This window comes from Bos taurus, chromosome 11, assembly GCF_002263795.3.
Source record: "Bos taurus isolate L1 Dominette 01449 registration number 42190680 breed Hereford chromosome 11, ARS-UCD2.0, whole genome shotgun sequence".
Lineage (NCBI taxonomy): Eukaryota > Metazoa > Chordata > Mammalia > Artiodactyla > Bovidae > Bos > Bos taurus.
Genome location: NC_037338.1, coordinates 106,335,052 through 106,354,359, shown reverse-complemented (window position 1 = coordinate 106,354,359; position 19,308 = coordinate 106,335,052). Strand labels below are relative to the sequence as shown.

Below are 19,308 nucleotides of genomic sequence, written 5' to 3'. Positions count from 1 at the left end.
AGACTAGAGCCAGGGGGTTGGACCTCAGAACCTGGAACATCGCAATCTTGAGGCCCCAGGCCCAGTGCCCTCCCGAGGGGTGTGGCAGATGAGGTGCTTCTTCCTGGGAACACGGCTGCAGCTCCAGCCCGTGGCTACAGACTGACTCTGCCCACTTTCCCCTCGGCCTTGTGCTCGGAGCTCCCAGGGCCTGTCCTCACGGCTGCCCTGCCGTGGCGGGGTGGGGGGAGGCAGTAGTGTCACTCACGAAGCGTCCTGGGCAGCGGGTGATGTGCCCGCCTCTCTCACACCTGTGATGCTCTCTGGTGCAGGGGGAGCCCTCTGGCATTTTCTGGAGAGACTGTCTCTAGCCAGGGGACCTACCACATCCTGTTGATGTCTTCTCTTCTGTGGCTCTTTCCCAACCATGTGGTCCCTGTGCAGACTCCCGAGGAGGTGACCTGGCTGTGTTGTTCAGCAGGGTTACCCTGTGGGTTTTGTTTGCTATGATGAGCTCCGTTAACACTTATCAACATGCTTTTAAAGAAGGCCAGCAGCGCTGGCGAGGGAAGGGAGGAGGCTCCCGCCCCCGCAGCAGAAGCTCAGGGGCTATGTCCGCGCTTGCAGGGAGCAGACCTTTCAAGGATGAGCCAGGGTACCAGCCAAGGATTGGCCAGGCTACACTAAGGTGCCTCCCAGTCTTCCTGCTGCTTGGGGTCAAGTGTGAGTGAGGCGGTAGAGTCCACCAAGCAAAGAGCCGTCCGTCTGGCAAAGAGGAACCGGGCGTGATGACGGGAGGTTCGCAGCCCATGCAGATGCAGCAAGAGGCCAAAGTTCAGTGATTGATGGCTCCCCGGGCACGGCAGGAGCTGAGGAACATGCGGGCTCCCCGGGCACGGCAGGAGCTGAGGAGCGCGGTCTTGCTGAGCAGCCACCCGCCTGGCAGGAGCCCGCTCCGCTCAGGGTCTGCCTGATGGCCCCGCCCTCCCCCACCATCTGCGGCCAGTTCCTTGCAGCAAACCTCAGTGTGCCTCTGGCTGGCTCCACTGCCCCAGGGACCTGACGGACAGGGGCACCAGGACAGACACACATCCACGAGCGTCATCTGAACGGCTCCGGTGTTCTGCGCCTGGGCCACTAACCTGGTAGATTAGGGCACTAAGGACCTGTCTCCACGGGTAAAGGGGTCACCAGTGTCCCTGGGCTGTTGTGGCCTTGCTCCTCAGAACGTGGCCATGGGCTTCCCCGTGGAGGCCCTGCAGGAGAGCCGCAGGGCTGGCTGGTGGGCCGGGAACCATGCCCAGGGCTGCGTCCCGTGAGCGGCCGAGGTCGCCGCTTCACTGTCCTTCTCACCAGTCCTGTCAGCAGGCAGTCACGCCTCGCAGTACTCTTGCTCACCTTTCTCCAGGTATCGGTGAAGCCAGGCATCCTTTCTTGTGCTTGCTCGCTGCCTGTGCCCCTGTGAAGGGCCCCGGGCGGAAAGCCGCAGGCCTGACCCTGGCCTTGGAAGGCCCACTGGGCTGGCACAGTTGGTCTGCAACACATGATGCTGCCGTATTTTCTGCTGGTACACAGAACTGCACGGACCTTTAGCTCTCAGTTGCCTGAGAGTTGAGCTTACCTCCGGAAACCTCGCAGAAATCTCAGTTCTACTGAATTGGCTGTCAGTTCTTGGGGTCTCCTTTGCAGACAAACCATCTGTAGACAGGGATGGTTTCATTCCTTCCTCCCCAGGCTTTACGGGTCTCATTTCTGTCCCGTATCCTCTCACAGCAGTCAAGGCCTCCATGGTGGGGTTGAACAGATGGAACTGTGGCCGGCTGTCTCAGTTCTGACTTAACCGGGGCTGTTTCTCTATGACATGTGGTGCTTGCCAGGCCCCCACGCCAGGATGCAGGCTGCATGCCCGCTGCACATCTTGCCATGGAAGCAGCTGAATTCTACCCGACACTGCCTCTGCAGCCACTGAGATCATCTGTGATCTGTGCACGCCATGAGCCTTTTCAGTTTGGAGCCAGCCTTGCATGCCAGTTGTACCCAGCCTGCCAGCATGTCACGTGGCTGGACCTGTCTTCAGGACCATTCTGACACAGGACTTCTCCTGCTCACCATCTTCTCTTCTGCTTCATAAACAAGCTGGGGAGTTTTCCCTCCTCTCTGCCACTTTGAGTAATATTTGGATTTTTCTCTCAAACACTGGCTGAGTTCCTGCAAGGCCGCCTTAGCCTCGTGTTTTGGACGGAGGAATTTAGGAGTTTTGGATTCTTTTCACTAATGGTTTTAGGACTACTTAGTCGACTGCATCTTCTTGGGTCGCTCGGCAAGCCACGCCCTCCTCTGGAGCGCGCTCCCTCACTCGGTGCCTCGTGCACGCGGCCGGGTCTCGCTGCTCTGTGAAGCTCCGGCGTGCCTCGCGGCCATCAGTTTCCCTCTGATTGATGTTCACTTGGGCTTCACCTGTTTCCTGATCTTACAGAGTGTCTGTCACTTGAATAAGTCCCTTCAAATAACTGGTATTTGGCTTTGTTGATCCTTTCTGTTGCATTTTTGTGTTTTTTTAATTTCATTAATTTCTTTTTATCTTTATAGTTTCCTTCCTTTTGCTTACTTGGGGTTATTTCCAAGAGGAGGGCTTAGCTCTTTAATTTTCAGCCTCTTAAATCTTACGATGTAAACATTCAGGACAGTAACTTTTTCTTGAAGTAATATTTTCACTGCATTCCATCCATTTTGATATGTAGTATTTTCGTTACTTTTCAGTGCTAATAATTTTTGAGTTTCGAATTTGAGTTCAAATTACTTATTTGAAAGGCTGTTTTTCAGTTTCAGAAAGCTTGGGGTTTGGGAGCTTTTTAGCATCTTTTACAAATCGATTTCTAACCTAAGTGAATTGTAGTCTATATACTGCCGATTTAGACATTTGTGAGGACTAGCTTTGTAGCCAAGCAGACCATGCTTTTTATAAACGTTCCACGTGGACTTAGAGAGGCCACAGCCTCTTCCGGTCACGTTCTCGTCCCTCTCTTGCTTTGGCACGCTCAGTAGGTCAAGCTTACTCAGTATCTCCTCAAATCGTCTGTATCTTGTTTTGTTATTTTTCTGCCCGCTTCTATCAGTGACCAAGAGAGCTGTACTGAAGTCTCCAGTGGACACTGGGTTTTTCAGGTTCTCCTTGTAGTTACGTATTTGCTTTACCTGTTTTAAAGTTGTTGTTAGTCGCATATGCACACAGCTTTTAGAATTCTTGTATCTTCCTGTTGAGTGAAATGTTTATGAGATGAACCTCTGGCTCTACTAACACTCTTTGCCATAAGGTCTATTTGGACTGATATTAATACCGTTACTCCAGCACCCTTTGGTTAGTATTTGTATATCACTTTCTCATCCTTTTGCGTTCAACCTTTCTTTGCTCTTGTTATAGTTTCCAGCTGTTTTTTAAAAAATCTAGTCTGACAGTCTTTGTTTTTCAACCTGTCAGTTTCATCCATTTACATCTGTGGTAATCGCTCATTTGTGTTCAGTTGTGATGTGCTAATTGTTCTTTCTGCCTCTCCTACTTTTTCTGTTCTTTTTTCTCCTTTGTTGCTTATATTCTTTTCTCTTTTTTAGCCTTGTTTCTATTTTTCCCTCTATTAATTTGAAAGTTATAAATCCTATTTCTGTTCTTTTAGGGGTTAGCCTGGCAATTTTAGCATGTATATTTGAGTTAACAATGTCTAAAGTTAAAATTAATCAGATCAGATCATTTTAGCTTTCTCACCTGCTTTCCATCTTACTATTATTTTCCAGTATTTTCAGCACATTGTGGTTTTTCTTGGTTTTGCAAATTAGACATTACATTTCTTTTATATATTCAGTGACTCTTAGAATTTATGATGTATGGACATGCATAGGCACTCCGAGAAAAGGCAAACTTTTTTTATCAAAGGGATTTCCTTTGCTCTGACCTTTCATTGGGGCCACTTTTCCTTGAAAATTGTGTTTCCTCTCTGTCCTGAAAGAGCGTGCTGGGTTTGTGACTGTGGCCCGACAGGACTCTGAGCAGAGTCCTCTGCTCTTCTCATTGCTGTTGCACAGCTGCCTTCTTGACTGCCCTCCTGCCTGGATCTTTCTTCATATTTACCTCAATTATGTGTGTTTGTTTTTGATTCTGTTTTTATTCATCACACAGATGTGTGTTTGTTTCCACTACAAAGTAACCACTTGCTTTACTGCTTTTATTCTTTTATTGTGGAAAATTGATCATCGTATCCGTATTTAAGTGTACAGCTCAGTGACGTTAAGTATGTTCACAGTGTGTGTAACCATTGCCACTATCTATTTCCAGAACTTTTCTTCATCTCAGACTAAACTTCTATATGCATTAAATAATCATTCCTCATTTACCCCTCCCCAGCCCCTGGTAGGTACTGTTTTACTTTCTTTCTCTATGAATTTAGGCCCTCTAGGGGCCTCACTTAAGCAGAGTCATATAGAGTCTATCCTTCTGCGTCTGGCTGATCTCACTGAGCGCCATGTCTTCCAAGTGCACCCACGCTGCAGCCTGGATCAGACTTTGCTTCCTTTTTAGGTCTGAGTAAGCTCCACCATGCACGTGTGTGCGTGTCATCTGCCGATGCACACTTGGGTTGCTTCCATTTGGCCGTTGTGACTAGTACTCCTGCGTTTACTGTGAGGTACACGCATCTGTTCACGTTTCTGCTCTCAGGTCCTTTGGACCTGTACCTGGCAGCGGAATCGCTCGATCATGCGCTAACTCTGTTTAATCTGAGGGACTGCAGCAGTCTTCCACAGGCAGCCGCACTTGACATTCCCGCCAGCAATGCGTAAAGCTTCCAGATTTCTGTACGTTCCTATCAACACTTATTTTCCTTTTTAAAAGTAAAGCCATCCTAAGAGATGTGAAGTGATTCCCAGTGTACCCCGTTTCCCTGATGACTCACGTTGAGCATCCTCACATGTGCATATTGGTCATTTGTGTGCCTTCTCTGGAGAAGTGTATTTTCTCCAGAGAAGAAGAAGGGCCAGGTCCCTTGCCCACATATTAACTGGTTTATCTGCTTTTCCTGCCATTGAGTTGTGGGAGTTATTTATATATTCTAGATGTTAATCCCTGATCAGATACATGATTTGCAAATATTCTTCCCCATTCTGTGGGTTGTTTTTTCACTTTCTTAGCAGTGTCCTGTGATGTACAAAAGTTTTTTAACTTTGACAAAGTCCAATTTATTTTTAATTGTGTTGTCTTTGCTTTCAGTGGCACAGCCAAGAAATTGTTGCCAAATACAACGTCATGACCATCCCTGGCGTTTCCTTCCCAGAGCTGCAGTGTTCAGCTCTCACGCTAGTCAGCTGGCCCCTCACACTCTCCAAAGATAACACACGAAAAGGAACCAAACTGGACATGTCACAGCTGTCACCTCATCAATGCGCACTGCGCCCCTCGTGGCACGTCGGCTGGCTCCTGAGCCCTTTTGACGTGATCCTTGTAAACTTTGATAACTTCTTCGCTGTCCCATCTAAAGAGACGCTCCAGCTCCTTAGATCTAGAATCAGCTATTCCTCCAAAGCTCCCCGGTTCCTTCTAGCACGAACCCTGTCTAGAAATCAGCCTGCATGAGGGCGCTCACAGCTGCAGGGTTGGTTCTCATTTCTAGGCCTTTGCGGTGGGCGGAGGGATGAAGTACCTCTAAATATATATAACACCCATCAAGGGAGTCAAGAAGATCCCCCGGAGAGGGCAATGGCCACTCACTCCAGTATTCCTGCCTGGAGAATCCCATGGAGAGAGGACCCTGGAGGGCTGCAGTCCATGGGGTTGCAAAGAGTTGGACATGACTGAGCAACTAATAAAACATCCATCAAATATATATAACACCCATCCGAAGTTTTCCATTCAGGTCTAGGGTTTATTGGGTGATCTGCTTAATTTTCTCCCTAATCTCCTTTCTCTGAGCTGAAAAATCCTACCACCACACCAGCATTACCCGTCTGTTTTATGTCACAGTTCACACACAGACGTTTCAGAATAGCCATGTTGACGTGCCATCACCAGCGGTGGTGTTACTGCAGGGTGTATTCCAGTTTGGTCTGTAGCCCCAGGGTTACCTGGTCAGTTCACGGTGGCTTCGTGGCATTTGCAGTATTTCTCTATTTGTGGTTCATTTGTTTCATCTTTTTTGGGTTGATCAGATCAGATCAGATCAGTCGCTCAATCGTGTCCAACTCTTTGCGACCCCATGAATCGCAGCCCGCCAGGCCTCCCTGTCCATCACCAACTCCCGGGGTTCACTGAGACTCACATCCATCGAGTCAGTGATGCCATCCAGTCATCTCATCCTCTGCCGTCCCCTTCTCCTCCTGCCCCCAATCCCTCCCAGCATCAGAGTCTTTTCCAATGAGTCAACTCTTCGCGTGAGGTGGCCAAAGTACTGGAGTTTCAGCTTTAGCATCATTCCTTCCAATGAACACCCAGGGCTGATCTCCTTCAGAATGGACTGGTTGGATCTCTTTGCAGTCCAAGGGACTCTCAAGAGTCTTCTCCAACACCACAGTTCAAAAGCATCAATTCTTCGGCGCTCAGCCTTCTTCACAGTCCAACCCTCACATCCATACATGACCACAGGAAAAACCATAGCCTTGACTAGATGAACCTTTGTTGGCAAAGTAATGTCTCTGCTTTTGAATATGCTGTCTAGGTCATAACTTTCCTTCCAAGGAGTAAGCGTCTTTTAATTTCATGGCTGCAGTCACCATCTGCAGTGATTTTGGAGCCCAGAAAAAGAAAATCTGACACTGTTTCCACTGTTTCCCCATCTATTTCCCATGAAGTGATGGGACCGAGCTTTAACCCAACTTTTTCACTCTCCACCTTCACTTTCATCAAGAGGCTTTTGAGTTCCTCTTCACTTTCTGCCATAAGGGTGGTGTCATCTGCATATCTGAGATTATTGATATTTCTCCCGGCAATCTTGATTCCAGCTTGTGTTTTTTCCAGTCCAGCGTTTCTCATGATGTACTCTGCATATACGTTAAATAAACAGAGTGACAATATACAGCCTTGATGAACTCCTTTTCCTATTTGGAACCAGTCTATTGTTCCATGTCCACTTCTAACTGTTGCTTCCTGACCTGCATACACATTTCTCAAGAGGCAGATCAGGTGGTCTGGTATTCCCATCTCTTTCAGAATTTTCCACAGTTTTTTGTGATCCACACAGTCAAAGGCTTTGGCATAGTCAATAAAGCAGAAATAGATGTTTTTCTGGAACTCTCTTGCTTTTTCCATGATCCAGTGGATATTGGCAATTTGATCTCTGGTTCCTCTGCCTTTTCTAAAACCAACTTGAACATCAGGACGTTCATGGTTCACATATTGCTGAAGCCTGGCTTGGAGAATTTTGAGCATTACTTTACTAGCGTGTGAGATAAGTGCAATTGTGTGGTAGTTTGAGCATTCTTTGGCATTACCTTTCTTTGGGATTGGAATGAAAACTGACCTTTCCCAGTCCTGTGGTCACTGCTGAGGTTTCCAAATTTGCTGGCATATTGAGTGCAGCACTTTCACAGCATCATCTTTCAGGATTTGAAATAGCTCAACTGGAATTCCACCACCTCCACTAGCTTTGCTCGTAGTGATGCTTTCTAAGGCCCACTTGACTTCACATTCCAGGATGTCTAGCTCTAGATCAGTGATCACAGCATCGTGATTATCTGGGTCGTGAAGATCTTTTTTGTACAGTTCTTCTGTGTATTCTTGCCATCTCTTCTTAATATCTTCTGCTTCTGTTAGGTCCATACCATTTTTGTCCTTTATCAAGCCAATCTTTGCATGAAATGTTCCTTTGGTATCTCTGATTTTCTTGAAGAGATCTCTAGTCTTTCCCATTCTGTTGTTTTCCTCTATTTCTTTGCATTGATCGCTGAAGAAGCCTTTCTTATCTCTTCTTGCTATTTTTTGGAACTCTGCATTCATATGCTTATATCTTTCCTTTTCTCCTTTGCTTTTCGCTTCTCTTCTTGTCACAGCTATTTGTAAGGCCTCCCCAGACAGCCATTTTGCTTTTTTGGGTTTATAGAGATGGCTTTTTAAATTTAATTTTGTTAGCGATTCTGTTTGCATGACTCTAAGGCCAAATCTATCGTGGCACGCGATGCCCATGCTCAGGCTATAGGAACCTGGTGGCTCAGATGGTAAAGAACCTACCAGCAATGCAGGAGAACTGGATCCGATCCCCAGGTCAGGAAGATCCCCTGGAGAAGGAAATGGCTACCCACCCCAATATTCTTTCCTGGACCAGAACTCCACAGACAGAGGAGCCCGGTGGGCTGCAGTCCATGGGCTCACAAAGAGTCGATCACGATTGTGTCACTAACACTTTGACTTACTTTCAGATTCGGGGAGGCAGTGATGGAGGAGTGGGAGTGGGTGGGGGCGGTGGCGGGTGGGGGGTGGGTGGCGAAGGTTGGGGCAGAGGGGCCTGGCCCTGGGAGTGGGCCTGCAGCCTCACCTGCCAACTTTTCCTCCTGCGCAGGTTGCCAGGCAGGAGGGGAGGGTCATCCTGACCTCGGGGCTGCCATACCACAAGGTGAGGACCTGCCGGCCCAGGCTGCCCCCCGCCCTGCCCCTGCCCCGGGCAGACTGGAGGCTCCAGGCTCACCTCAGCTGGTGGGTGGGGCCTAGCTTCTGCCCCGAGCAAAGGCTGCTTCTGCCCACAGCTCCGGGCCCAGGTCGGGGCTGGGCGCTGCCTGGCAGTGGACTGCTCCCTCAAGGCCCAGCAGCAGGCGAAGGCCATCCTCAGGCACTTCAACGTGCGTGTCACCCCCGCGGACATCTTCAGCCGCTGCCAGGTGGGTGCCGCATGCCCCAGGCTGGGCGAGGAGCCAGTGTGTGGGGCCCAGGCTCTGTGACTGGTGAGACCCCGCCATGTGGCTGGGCCTTGGTTTTGTGCTCGCCGGAGCAGTAGCCCGATCTGTGCATTTCCTCCCAGCCCCTTCCGCGGGAGGAGGGAAGGTGCACGTGTGGTAAAGACCCCAGGGTGTCGGGGGAGCCTGCGGGCATTTTTACCAGCTTTTCAGAACCTCTGCTGGTGCGTCGTCTTGAGAAAACGGAGTTGGGGAGCTGGGAGGACACCCCGCTGGCACCCCAGGGAGCCATGGAGCCTTCAGATCCGAGAGGGTGGTCACTGCCCTTCGCAGGAAGAGTCCGGGCCGCATCCCGGCACCACTTCCCTGCCCTAGCGGGGGCCCTGTGGAGGGACCAGGCTGCAGGACACCCCAGAGGTGGCATGAGGCCAGTTCAAAGGAAGGGGGCAGAGCTGCACCCTGGTGGGTGCAGTCCTGGGGTAGCAGGGCCCAGGGAGGCGCTGGCTCTGACCCGGCTGCTGTGGGTCGGACAGAGTTGGAGCATCCTCACCCTGAATGGGGAGGCAGGAGACCTGCAGTCAGTGGTGTATCTGCCCAGGTGAGCGGTGGCGGCAGCTGGGGGGCGAAAGTGGGGTGCAGAAGGTCCAGGACACGCCTCAGGGTGGGACCAGGATCCCAGGTTTCCGGCTAAGATCCAGGCCGTCGGCACGGCAGGTCTTGGGTCTGGGCTCTCAGGAGGCGGGTCTAGAGGGTGGGCCGGGTGCACCGGGCTCTCCGGGTGGGCACTGGGGAAAGAGGCTTCCTGCCCAGCTGGGGTCCTGCCGGCAGCGTCCCTGTGTGGTAGATGCACGTCCCACATGCGGTCAGCCGGGCAGTGAGGACAGAGGAAGGCGGCCATGGGGCTGCTGGGAGGGGACGGGCACCAGGCAGAGACCATGTGCCCGTTTGCGGCCGCGGTCCAGGAGGGAGGCGGGGTATCAGCACCCAGTGGGGCTTTGTTGGGAGGGGTCCCCTGCAGAGCCTCTGAGGCCCAGGGCTGTCCAGCGGCCTCCAGTGAGGCTCAGCTGCTGAGGAAGGTGGGCTGGGTGCACCCCAGGGCAGGCCCCCCCAGGTGGCAGACCGCTGTCCGGGGGCGCCCGCAGCTGTGCGCTGGGACCCCAGGAGGCAGGCATGGCCACATGCAAAGAGGGCTCCCTGAGAGCTAGGGTGCTTGAATCCGCGTGCAGCCTGTCAGCACGCGGGCATCGGGGGCCACGCCGGCGGCTCCCACCACCGTCCTCAGCGGCACCCGGTACCCGTGAGTGGAGAATGCTCCCAGGGCGGGGCGCCGCAGTCCACACACCCCACCTCCCCCGCCCAGAGCCCCTTAGCCACGACGCTCCCAGCCTCACCCAGGAGCTCAGCCCAGCGCAGTGGCTAGGAATGGCTTACCTTCCTGGCCCAGCTCAGCGGCCACCCCACTCCCTGTCTGAGCTCACTCCCAGTGCCTGAGCCAGCTGGCCTCAGGGCCTCCCACAAGTGGACAGGGAAGCCCAGGCTGCGTGGACACCCCCAGTTGATGGCCCGAGGCATGGTGGCCAGTGGCTCCATGCGACTGTGGACCCTGCCCTGCCTGAGGCCACAGCCCTGGCCTGCATGGCCCCTGAGCCCATGTGGGCATCAGAGGGCACTGGCCACTGGCCAGCAGAGAGCTGCACGCATAGGACTGACCGAAGGAGCACCTCCGTGTGGTTCTTGGCCAGCAGGGTCCCATCCTGTGCCCCTGGGGCCCAAGCTCCCTGGACGCCGGCTCAGAGCCACCACCGCCCCTGCCCAGGCCAGAGCTTGGCCGCCTCCCTGGAGAGCTCCCGCCGCCAGGCTGAGTTTCCATTTTCTTTTCCTTCCTTCTGCTATTTTGGTGCTGTTCCCAGAGGGAAAACCCACTGGACACACGAAGCGTTCCCAGAGCCCGCCGCCGCTCTTGGGGCTGCACATCGGGGTGTGTGGCGGGAGCAAGTGAGGCTGGAGAGGGCGGTGGGCTTCGCCATGTGAAGGCGGCCCCTGGCAGTAGGGGGGCAGCCCACCCACCCCCGGTCCCAGAGGGCGAGGGGCACTGGATCCCTCCACCAGGGCAGGGTCGTGACCCCTGGAGCTGGTGACTGGGGCCTGGGACCGTCCATCGGGAACGTCCGCCAGGAGGACATTCCCAGTGCCGTCCACCCTGGGAAAGGATCTTATCAAAGAAATTTAAGCTTAAAAAAGTCCCAGAGCAGGAACCCAGGCAAGGTCGGGCATAACGTCTGTTTTACCATCCCTGCGGCCCCCTCTTCTGTGGTGGGGAGTGGGCTACGCCCCTATGAGGGGTGTCCTGGGGGTCAGTGACGTTGGCCCCTGGAAGTGGCCTCCAGGAAGACAGTCACCCCACCTCAGGGGGGTGCTCTCAGCAGGGGGTCCCCTCGACCCCGGTGCTGGGGGAGGAGCCTGCAGCCAGGGGCGGGGCCTCGGGGCAGGGCCTCAGGGGCGGGTTCACAGCCTAGGAGCCCTGAGCTGGGCAGAGGCCGTGGGAGGGAGGAGGGTGCTGCCCGGGCTGATGTCTGGTGGGGAGCCAGAGGAGCGAGGGCTCTCAGGGCCTGAGCATGCGAGGGGGCCCTGGGCCAGCGGCCCCCAGCGCCCGCACCACACCTGGGAGCCCCGCAGTGACGGGGGCCTGGAGTCTGGACGCAGGGGCCAGTGGGTCACCGGTGCCCAGCCTGTCCCCAGGCGTGGAGACCCTCCCTGTGTCCTGAGGGGCAGCAACAGACGTGGGGACAGACAGGAAGAGGCGGCAGCCCTGACCCCGCCCCTCCCCGGCCTTTGTGCTCTATGGCCCCCAGCCCCGTTCCCACACTCCGTGCCCCCGGGGTCACGCAGGCACAAAGGCTGCGGGAGGAGGGGCCCCACCCTGTTCAGGCAGGGACCTGGGGCCACTGGCTCCCGAGGCCGCAGGAGGGGCCTGTCACAGGCCTCCAGGGCGGGGGTGCCGACGGTGGCCCAGCGTGCCCCCAGACTCGGGATGCCAGCCAGGGTGCGGGGCCATTGGCAAGCTCAGCACAACCCCCCAGGGCGGCACTCGGGTGGGCCCCACAGATCGCCCCAGGCCTCCCCACAGCCCACAGGGCAACCCTCCCGACGCACTCCTCCGCTTCCGGGAATGCCCCGGGTCCACTGGAGCCCAGCCTGGGTCCCAGCACTTGGCTCTTGGGGGACCTGGGGACCTGGCCCCCCGTGGCCCGGGACCCTGGTCCTGGTGGCCCACTTCTTTAGGAAGGCCCCGTGGCTGGCATGACAGCGACGCCCACACCCTCGCACTGAAGCCGGCTGCCTCAGGTGCCGGCCGGCCAGCAGTCTGTCAGCGTACCCGCTCCATGTGGACCTCACATCCTCCCGCAGGGCTCCCAGGGGCCCGTGTTGTCCGAGACGTGTGAGGAGGCCCCTGAAGTGGCCAAGGCGGGGGGCCCGGCTCAGTGCCCAGGGAGGTCCCCGGCCCAGCTCACTGCAGATGCCCACCGAGCACCCACCTCCTAGCACCACTGTCCCAGGGCCACTCCTCTCTGGATCTCGGTCCTGACCATGTGCTCCTGAGAGGGGCTCCTACCCCTGTCTGGGGTCCCCCGGGATATACCTCCCGGACGTTGACAGATGTTCACTTTAAACAGAAATTTTGTTGTTGTTGCGCTGGGTCTCTGTTGCCGTGCATAGGGCCTGCTCTTAAGCTGCGGCCCTTGGACTTCCCTCTCGTTGGGGAGCATAGCATCTCGGCGTGCAGGCTTCAGTTGCTGTGCTGCGTGGGCTCCGCTGTCCCGAGGCCTGCAGGATCTCCCCAGACCAGGGACTGGACGGGTATGAGTCTGTGCCCTGGGAGTTCCGACTTTAAGCGGCTCGGCCCTTTTCGAAAGTGAACATCTGGTGCTTCCCTGGAGGCCCAGATGGTAAAGAATCCGCCTGCAGTGCAGGACACCCGGGTTCAATCCCTGGGTCAAGAAGTTTATCCCCTAGAAAAGGGAATGGCTGCCCACTCCAGTGTCTTACCTTGAGAACTCCATGGACAGCGGAACCTGGCAGTCTGCAGTCCATGGGGTCACAAAGAATTGGACACGACTGAGCAACTAACACTTTCATTTCCCTTGCTTTGCAAGGCAGATTCTTAACCACTGGACCACCAGGGAAGGCCCCAGAGGGTCACTTTTTTAAAAGGGCTTACCCGCTTAAAATGGGAACTCCGAGGGCACAGACTCACCTGACAGAAGACAGGCATGTCGCCCAGACGGGCCCCAGGGCCTGGGATGCCCAGCTCCCGGTACACAGACCTGTGAGGTGGACATGGTCCTCAGCCATGACCAGGACTGGCCCCCGCCAGGCCAGCGTGACATGGGCCTGAGGGGAGCTGGTGTGGGCGGGAGAGGACAGGCCTCTGGGGGCCGCCTGGTACCCTTGGCTCCATCCTCAGGCCCGGTCAGTAAGGCACCTGGGGCAGCAGGAGGGCACCCGAGAGTCTGGGGGCTCCTGTTCCTCTGCACCCTCCCCCCAGCCCACGTCATTGCCTGAGCCAGCCACGGAGCCAGCAGGAGCCACTGGCCGGACGTGTCAAAGTGTCAGTCCCTTAGTCATGACTGACTCTTTGTGACCCATGGACTGTAGCCCCCCAGGCTCCTCTGTCCATGGAAATCTCCAGGCAGGAATCCTGGAGTGGGTTGCCATACCTTTCCCCAGGGGATCTTCCCCACCCAGGGATCGAACCCAGGTCTCCTGCGTTTCAGGCAGATTCTTTAATGCCTGAGCCACCAGGGAAGCCCAGACATGTCAAAGGCCAGCTCTAAACCCACCGCTCAGTGAGCTCGAGAGGAACAGACAGGGAGGGCAGGGCACTGAGGACCTGCCTTCCTCAGGGTGAGGAGCACGCGGGCCCAGTCAGAGCAGCAGGGCGGGTGGAAGAGGGCCCATCTCAGTATGAGGGTCCCCCGCGGCCAGGCTGGCTGCAGGGCGGGAGACACCCTCCCACAGAGGCCAAACTTCACAGCTGAGGAGCCAGAGCCCGTGAACACAGGCCTCGGGGTCTGCAGGGGGAGGCTCGTCGCCAGCAGCCCTGTGTGTCCAGTCGCTGCCCACAGATGCTTCTGCAGGGGACCCACCCCACCCCTGCTGCTGGGGCGAGGGCCAGACGGACCCAGGGGCCTGGCCACTGTCCCCTCAGCCCTGGATGGAGCAGGCAGGACAGGCTCGGGGCCTCGGGGTGGGCAGCCCTGGTTGGGTGCTGGAGGGTCCTCGGGGTGACAGAGTGGGGCCTGCCAGGCAGTGACAAGTCCGTCCATGTGCTAACAGGGCAGTGGCCTTTGGCTAGATGGCCCGTGCAGGGGGCGCCCGCGGGTGGGCAGGCGCCAGGAGAGGCACATGTCACCCTACCCTACCTGGCCACCTTTCCCTCCCTGGCCACACAGAGTAGTTGGGGGGAGGAGAGCCCCTTCCCGCCCCCTCCCAGGTAGCCCCTCCGCCCATCCACCGCCCTGAGCGGGCCAGTTGTTGGAGGCACATCTGGGGAAAGGGCGGACCCGAAGGGCTCCAAGGGGCCAGGACGGCTGGTGGGGTCTTGACCTGGGCAGGTGGGGGCCTTCGTGAGCCCACAGCCAGCCTGGAACAGGGCCAGGGGGGTGCCTCAGGAGAAGGTGGGCAGTGGGCGGGGGAAGGTGCACTGTTGGGGTCCCTCCGAGAAGTGCAGGAGCTGGGCTGGGCAGAGCAGTTAGTGGTGGAAAGGGGTCCTCTCCGGCTTGGCCTGACTCAGTAGCCCTGGGAGAGACAGGAAGGGAAGGGCTGGGTACCCCCAGCTACCCAGCTCCTGCCAGCCTTTGTTGACCTCACTGGATCCCACATGTCACCCCAGCTGTGGCAGCACCTGAGCAGGCTCTCTGTCCACCAGGCCTGTCAAGCCCCAGTTTAGATGCCACCTCCTCCAGGAAGTCTTCCAGGCCCCTAGCCCAGTTCCCGGAGTACCACCATCCTTTGGAGGAGGACTCTGGGGCATGCCCTCCTTGGTCTGTGGTTGACAGGACCCCTGCTGTCTGAGGGCCAGGCCCCTCCCCGACTTCCCCAGCCCGCACCCCTCTCCCGCCCGCTGGCGCCCGCCCGCTCCCACACGGCCCTGGGCGGCTGGGGTCCCCCGCCCCACCTTGGCCCCGCCGGCGCGGGAAGGCGGGCGGGCGGGCGGGCGGCCGTTTGCTTTTGAATCCGGGCCGGGCGCCCTGAGTGGCCCTTTCAAAGGCCGGCGGGGGCGGGGGCCGTTCCCAGGCGCGCCCCGCCCCCCGCGCCGCCCCTCCGCCCGCTTTCCCACGCGCCCGCCGCCGGCGGTTCTCACGGCCGCGCCCCTCCCCCGTCTGGGAACTGCCCGCGCCTGCCGCGCCGGGGGTGCCGGGGAGCCCCGGGAAAGGGGTGCCACCCGGGCTCCTGGGGACGGCGGAGGGGCACGGCCGCCCGGGGGGACCGCTGGGAGGGCTGGGTGCCGACTGGGGTGGGAGGTGCTGAGGGAGGGGTCTCCTGTGCTCCCAGTGGGGTCCCGGGGGGCCTAGGGGCGCATAGTGCCCGGTGGAGTAACCGGGAGCCGCGGGAGGGGCTGTGTGCCGCCTCGGGCGTTGCTCGGGTGGGGGCCCAGGGACCCGCCGCCCAGGGGAGACTGAGGGGGCCCCAGGGGTGGGGAACCGCCCCAGGGCCCGAGTCCCGCCGCATTCTCTGACCCAGATTCTATTGAGTGAACCTGGGACCTGTGGCTTGCCCACCCGCCCTGGCCTCAGAGACACTGGGGGTCCTGGCCATGCCTGCCTGTACCCTGGGAACAGTGAGCTCTGCGACGCCCCCTCCCCGCGTTGGGGCCCCCGGCATGGGAGCAGGTCCGGGGCAACCCTCACTGCCGCTGCTCCTCCACAGGGCCTGGGCGGCCTGTCGCTGGACTTGGCAAAGGCGAGGACAGAGCCTGTGGACGGGAGCAGCCAGCACACTCCCACCAGTGGTCTGAGACCCGTGTGTCGGCCCCTGTGCGCCCCCCACCCCCAGGGCTGCGACTGTCCACTGTGAGGGGCCAGGGTATGAGGGGCCAGGGGGACTTCTCCACCCGTCTGGGCCATGCTCACAGCCCTCCGCGGGCCTGGGTGGACACGTGCATCCAGGTGAGCGGACGTGGAGTCTTATCCTGGCGGCCTGAGCTGTCAGCCCGCTGTCCCCACACAGTGGGACTGCGGCTGGGAGAGGAGGGGACGGCTTGAGAGGATCAAGGCACTAGTGGGGCGAGGAGGGACCCCGACCGACAGAAGCACAGCCTGCAGCCCGGCGGAGCCTGAGGGCGGGGCTCAGACCCACCCCAGCCCGGGGTGGGCGGGGCGACGCTGGCTGGGCTGCCCCTACTCAGGCCCCTGTCGTGCAGGCTGCTTCTCGGACCCGTGCTTATCTTCCGCAGGACCAGACGTGCTTCCTCTCATTGTCCCCAGTGCCCGTCCCCTCCCCATCCGCCTGCGGAGGCAGTGCTCCCGTCACGGCTCCTCCCACCCCACAGTGGAGGCCCGGGACACACCTCTGCTCCCCGAGTGTGCGTGTGCGTGCACAGGAGGGCACCTCCACTCCTGCAGACTCGTGTCCTCACCTGACACATGGACACATGCACACACACACACACGTGCACACAGGGGCACACGCACACATGGACACACGTGCGTACACGGACACACACAGCCGCGCTGAGGCGGGTGCTCTTGCACCTGGAGGACCTGGGTGCTTCCAAGGCGCCCTCGTGCAGAGAGGGTCCACGCGCCGGCCCAGACCTGGCCCCGTCGGGGTCTCCGGGCCCCCAACCTGGCCCTGCCCCCTGGGGTGCCGACAGCGCCGGAGGCCCGTCCTCCGCCACCCGGTCTGGTCTGTGGCCCCACAAAGGGGCCGGGCCGTGGCCGTGTGGGGGAGGGGCCGGGCCTGTGGGAACTGACCTCCCTGGGCCGGGGGGCGGGGCAGGCACGGAGCGGCCCCGCGGGGCTGCCAGCCTGGGTCTCCAGCAACGGGGACAGAGGCGCCGGCGGGGGGCTGGAGCCTGCTTCACGGGTCAGGAGAGCCCTGGCTGGGGTTTCAGACCTCCCCAAGCAGGCCCTACCCCAACCCCACACCTCCTGGGAGGCCTGGGCTGGGCCCTGCCGCCCCAAAGTGTGCCGGTGGGGAGGGGGTCGCCCCCCCCCCTCAGCGCCTGAGGGCTCAGCCGGGGCGGGGGAGGGGCAGCAGGGTTCCCAGCCCCCAGCCCTGGGCCGCGGCTGGTCTGGAAGGAGGCGCGCAGCCCTGCCTGGGCGCTCGGAGCCGACAGATGACCCGGGGCCCCTCCAGAGCCGACGGACAGCGTGGGAGAGCGAGGTGGAGGGCAGACCCAGGCAGCGCCTAATCGCTTCCTCCCTCACCGCCAGTCCGTGCACAGGGTGTCAGGCCCGCCCCGCCCCCAGGGGTCTTTCATACCAGCCCTTTGTCCCTGCGCCCAGCACCATTTGTTGGGGCAGCTCTGGGGGGTCATGGTGCACAAACCGGCCCGAGGGGCCTCTGGACCCAGCGGTCTCAGGACCTCAGGCGAGGATGGGGGGCGGGGGACGCTTGGCAGGGAGCAAGTGGGGCCCGGGGCCTGGGAACACGCTGGTGTCCTGCAGCTGAGGCCCGCTGCGCCCCCAGGCCTCTGACGCGAGGGAAGACACTTGCCAAGTGCAGAGTGTGCGGAGAGGCGTTGGCAACCCCCTGCCCCACGCGTGCTTTTCTCGCCGCGTGGTTGTGCGAAGATGATGTTTATTTTTTTCTGCTTTTTTACGCTTTGCTGTAAATTTGCTGTAAATGAGTATGTAACGGGCATTATTCTAGAGCATGTCACAGCTTCTCAGCCCAAGCCCTCATCTTCCCTGCCTGTGGGGTCTCCAGGGCCTGGATACCAGCCTGACCACATCTCCCACCCTGGAGGGCTTGGCTCTCACTGGGGGTGGGCAGCGGGGCTTGTGGGGGTCCCCAGGACGCCGGCCTACAGGGAGCGCAGTCCCAGCCTGCCGCTGGCAGGGCAGGGAGCCTTGCCCAGGTTCTCAGAAGTGGCTCCCTCCACTAGGCGCCCAGCCTGCGGTCCTGCCGCCTCAGGAGCGCTGGTTTTGTCTCACGCCCTGTGCCCTGGCGGCACCCCCTCCCCAGCCCCTGACTTGGCCCAGGACTGGTGGAGGCCTGAGGGTATTCACAGGCAGTTTGCACTGGGCTGTGCTCAGCCCGTGGGCAGGAGCATGGGTGAGGGTAAGGCCCCTGGCACCCACGCCTGGCCTTCCCGCTGGCTTCTGTGGCCCGGCCAGGCCTGCACTGGCAGCCCCCCTCCGCCCCTGACACCAGTGCACCAGCGGTCCCCAGCCGGCGGCGCAGCACGCACCGTGGGCCATGGCGTGTGTGCACCCAGGGCTGGTGGGAGCAGGCGTGCCTGGAGACACACGGCTTGGGACAGACCCGGGACCTCCTCTCGGCAGACGCTGCTGGGTGCAGTCACTGCCCCGCCAGTGCGGCCGGGATTCCTGGGCTCAGAGCTCAGAGCAGGCCTGCTCGCAGACAGGCTCCCAGCACCTCTTCAGCTGCCCCTCCCCAGCTCTGTCTCAGAAGCTCACAGACCCACCAGGCCCATCGAGGGCTCGGATGCCTCCCAGGGAAGTGGCTAGAGCAGCCCCTCGCCGCCCTCCTAGGGCTGTGGAGGGCGGGCTGCCCAGCGCACCTGCCTGGCTTTGGGTCCTGAGCCACCACCAGCCCCCTGGGCCGGTCCCTGCTGGCGGCCTCACCCCGGGGAGGCAGCCTCCCTGACGGTGGGCTCCAGACCCTGCCTAGGAGGGCCTCGGTCCTACTGGAATTGGTCGGCTCAGTGGGCATGAGCTCGACAGCCTGGGCGCTGTGGGAACCAGGCCCAGGCGGACCCCGGGATGGGGGAGCCAGGAGCCTGCCCACTCCTCCTTCCCCCACTCACCCGCCTGACCAGGCTCTGGGGGTGGAGGCCCACCCTGCCCTCAGGCCCCCAGCCTGGATGGGGTCTCAGACACCTCAAGGGACCCAGGAGACCACTGTCCAGGGCATCCACAGCCCCCCGCTGGTGTCTGCCCAGATCTGCTGACATCTGAGCCTGGGGTCTGCACAGCCCCTGCAGGGAGTGGGCCCAGCTCAGATGTCACCTGCCTACGCCCGCACAGTGGGCTGAGGCCCTGCCAGGTGGGGGCGCCCGGCCACCGGATGGGTGACCGTGAGCAGGTTCCTCAGCCGCTGGGCAGCCCCTTCAGAACAGGGGGTTGGAGGAGCCGTCCTCCCCCATGGGGCAGGGGGACGGGCCGTCAGCCCCTGACTGGGTGGGTGCTCAGCCCCCGGCTCCGCTCTGAGTGCCGGGCAAGGGCAGCTGGACCCTGTGGTGGACAGGAGATGGACAGGGAGGCCCTGAGTACG

At 59.3% G+C, this 19,308-nt stretch overlaps 1 protein-coding gene across 3 annotated transcripts in view; it reads left to right on the top strand.

The window, feature by feature from the left end:
• EXD3 (exonuclease 3'-5' domain containing 3) overlaps window positions 1-19,308 on the top strand; it is a 77,451-nt gene that overhangs the window by 50,817 nt on the left and 7,326 nt on the right. For all 3 annotated transcript variants that reach the window (XM_024999694.2, XM_024999695.2, XM_024999696.1), the window contains 2 exons: window positions 8,514-8,567; window positions 8,698-8,829. In XM_024999694.2, coding sequence (XP_024855462.1) covers window positions 8,514-8,567; window positions 8,698-8,829 — 186 coding nt within the window. The remainder of the gene's footprint in view (window positions 1-8,513; window positions 8,568-8,697; window positions 8,830-19,308) is intronic.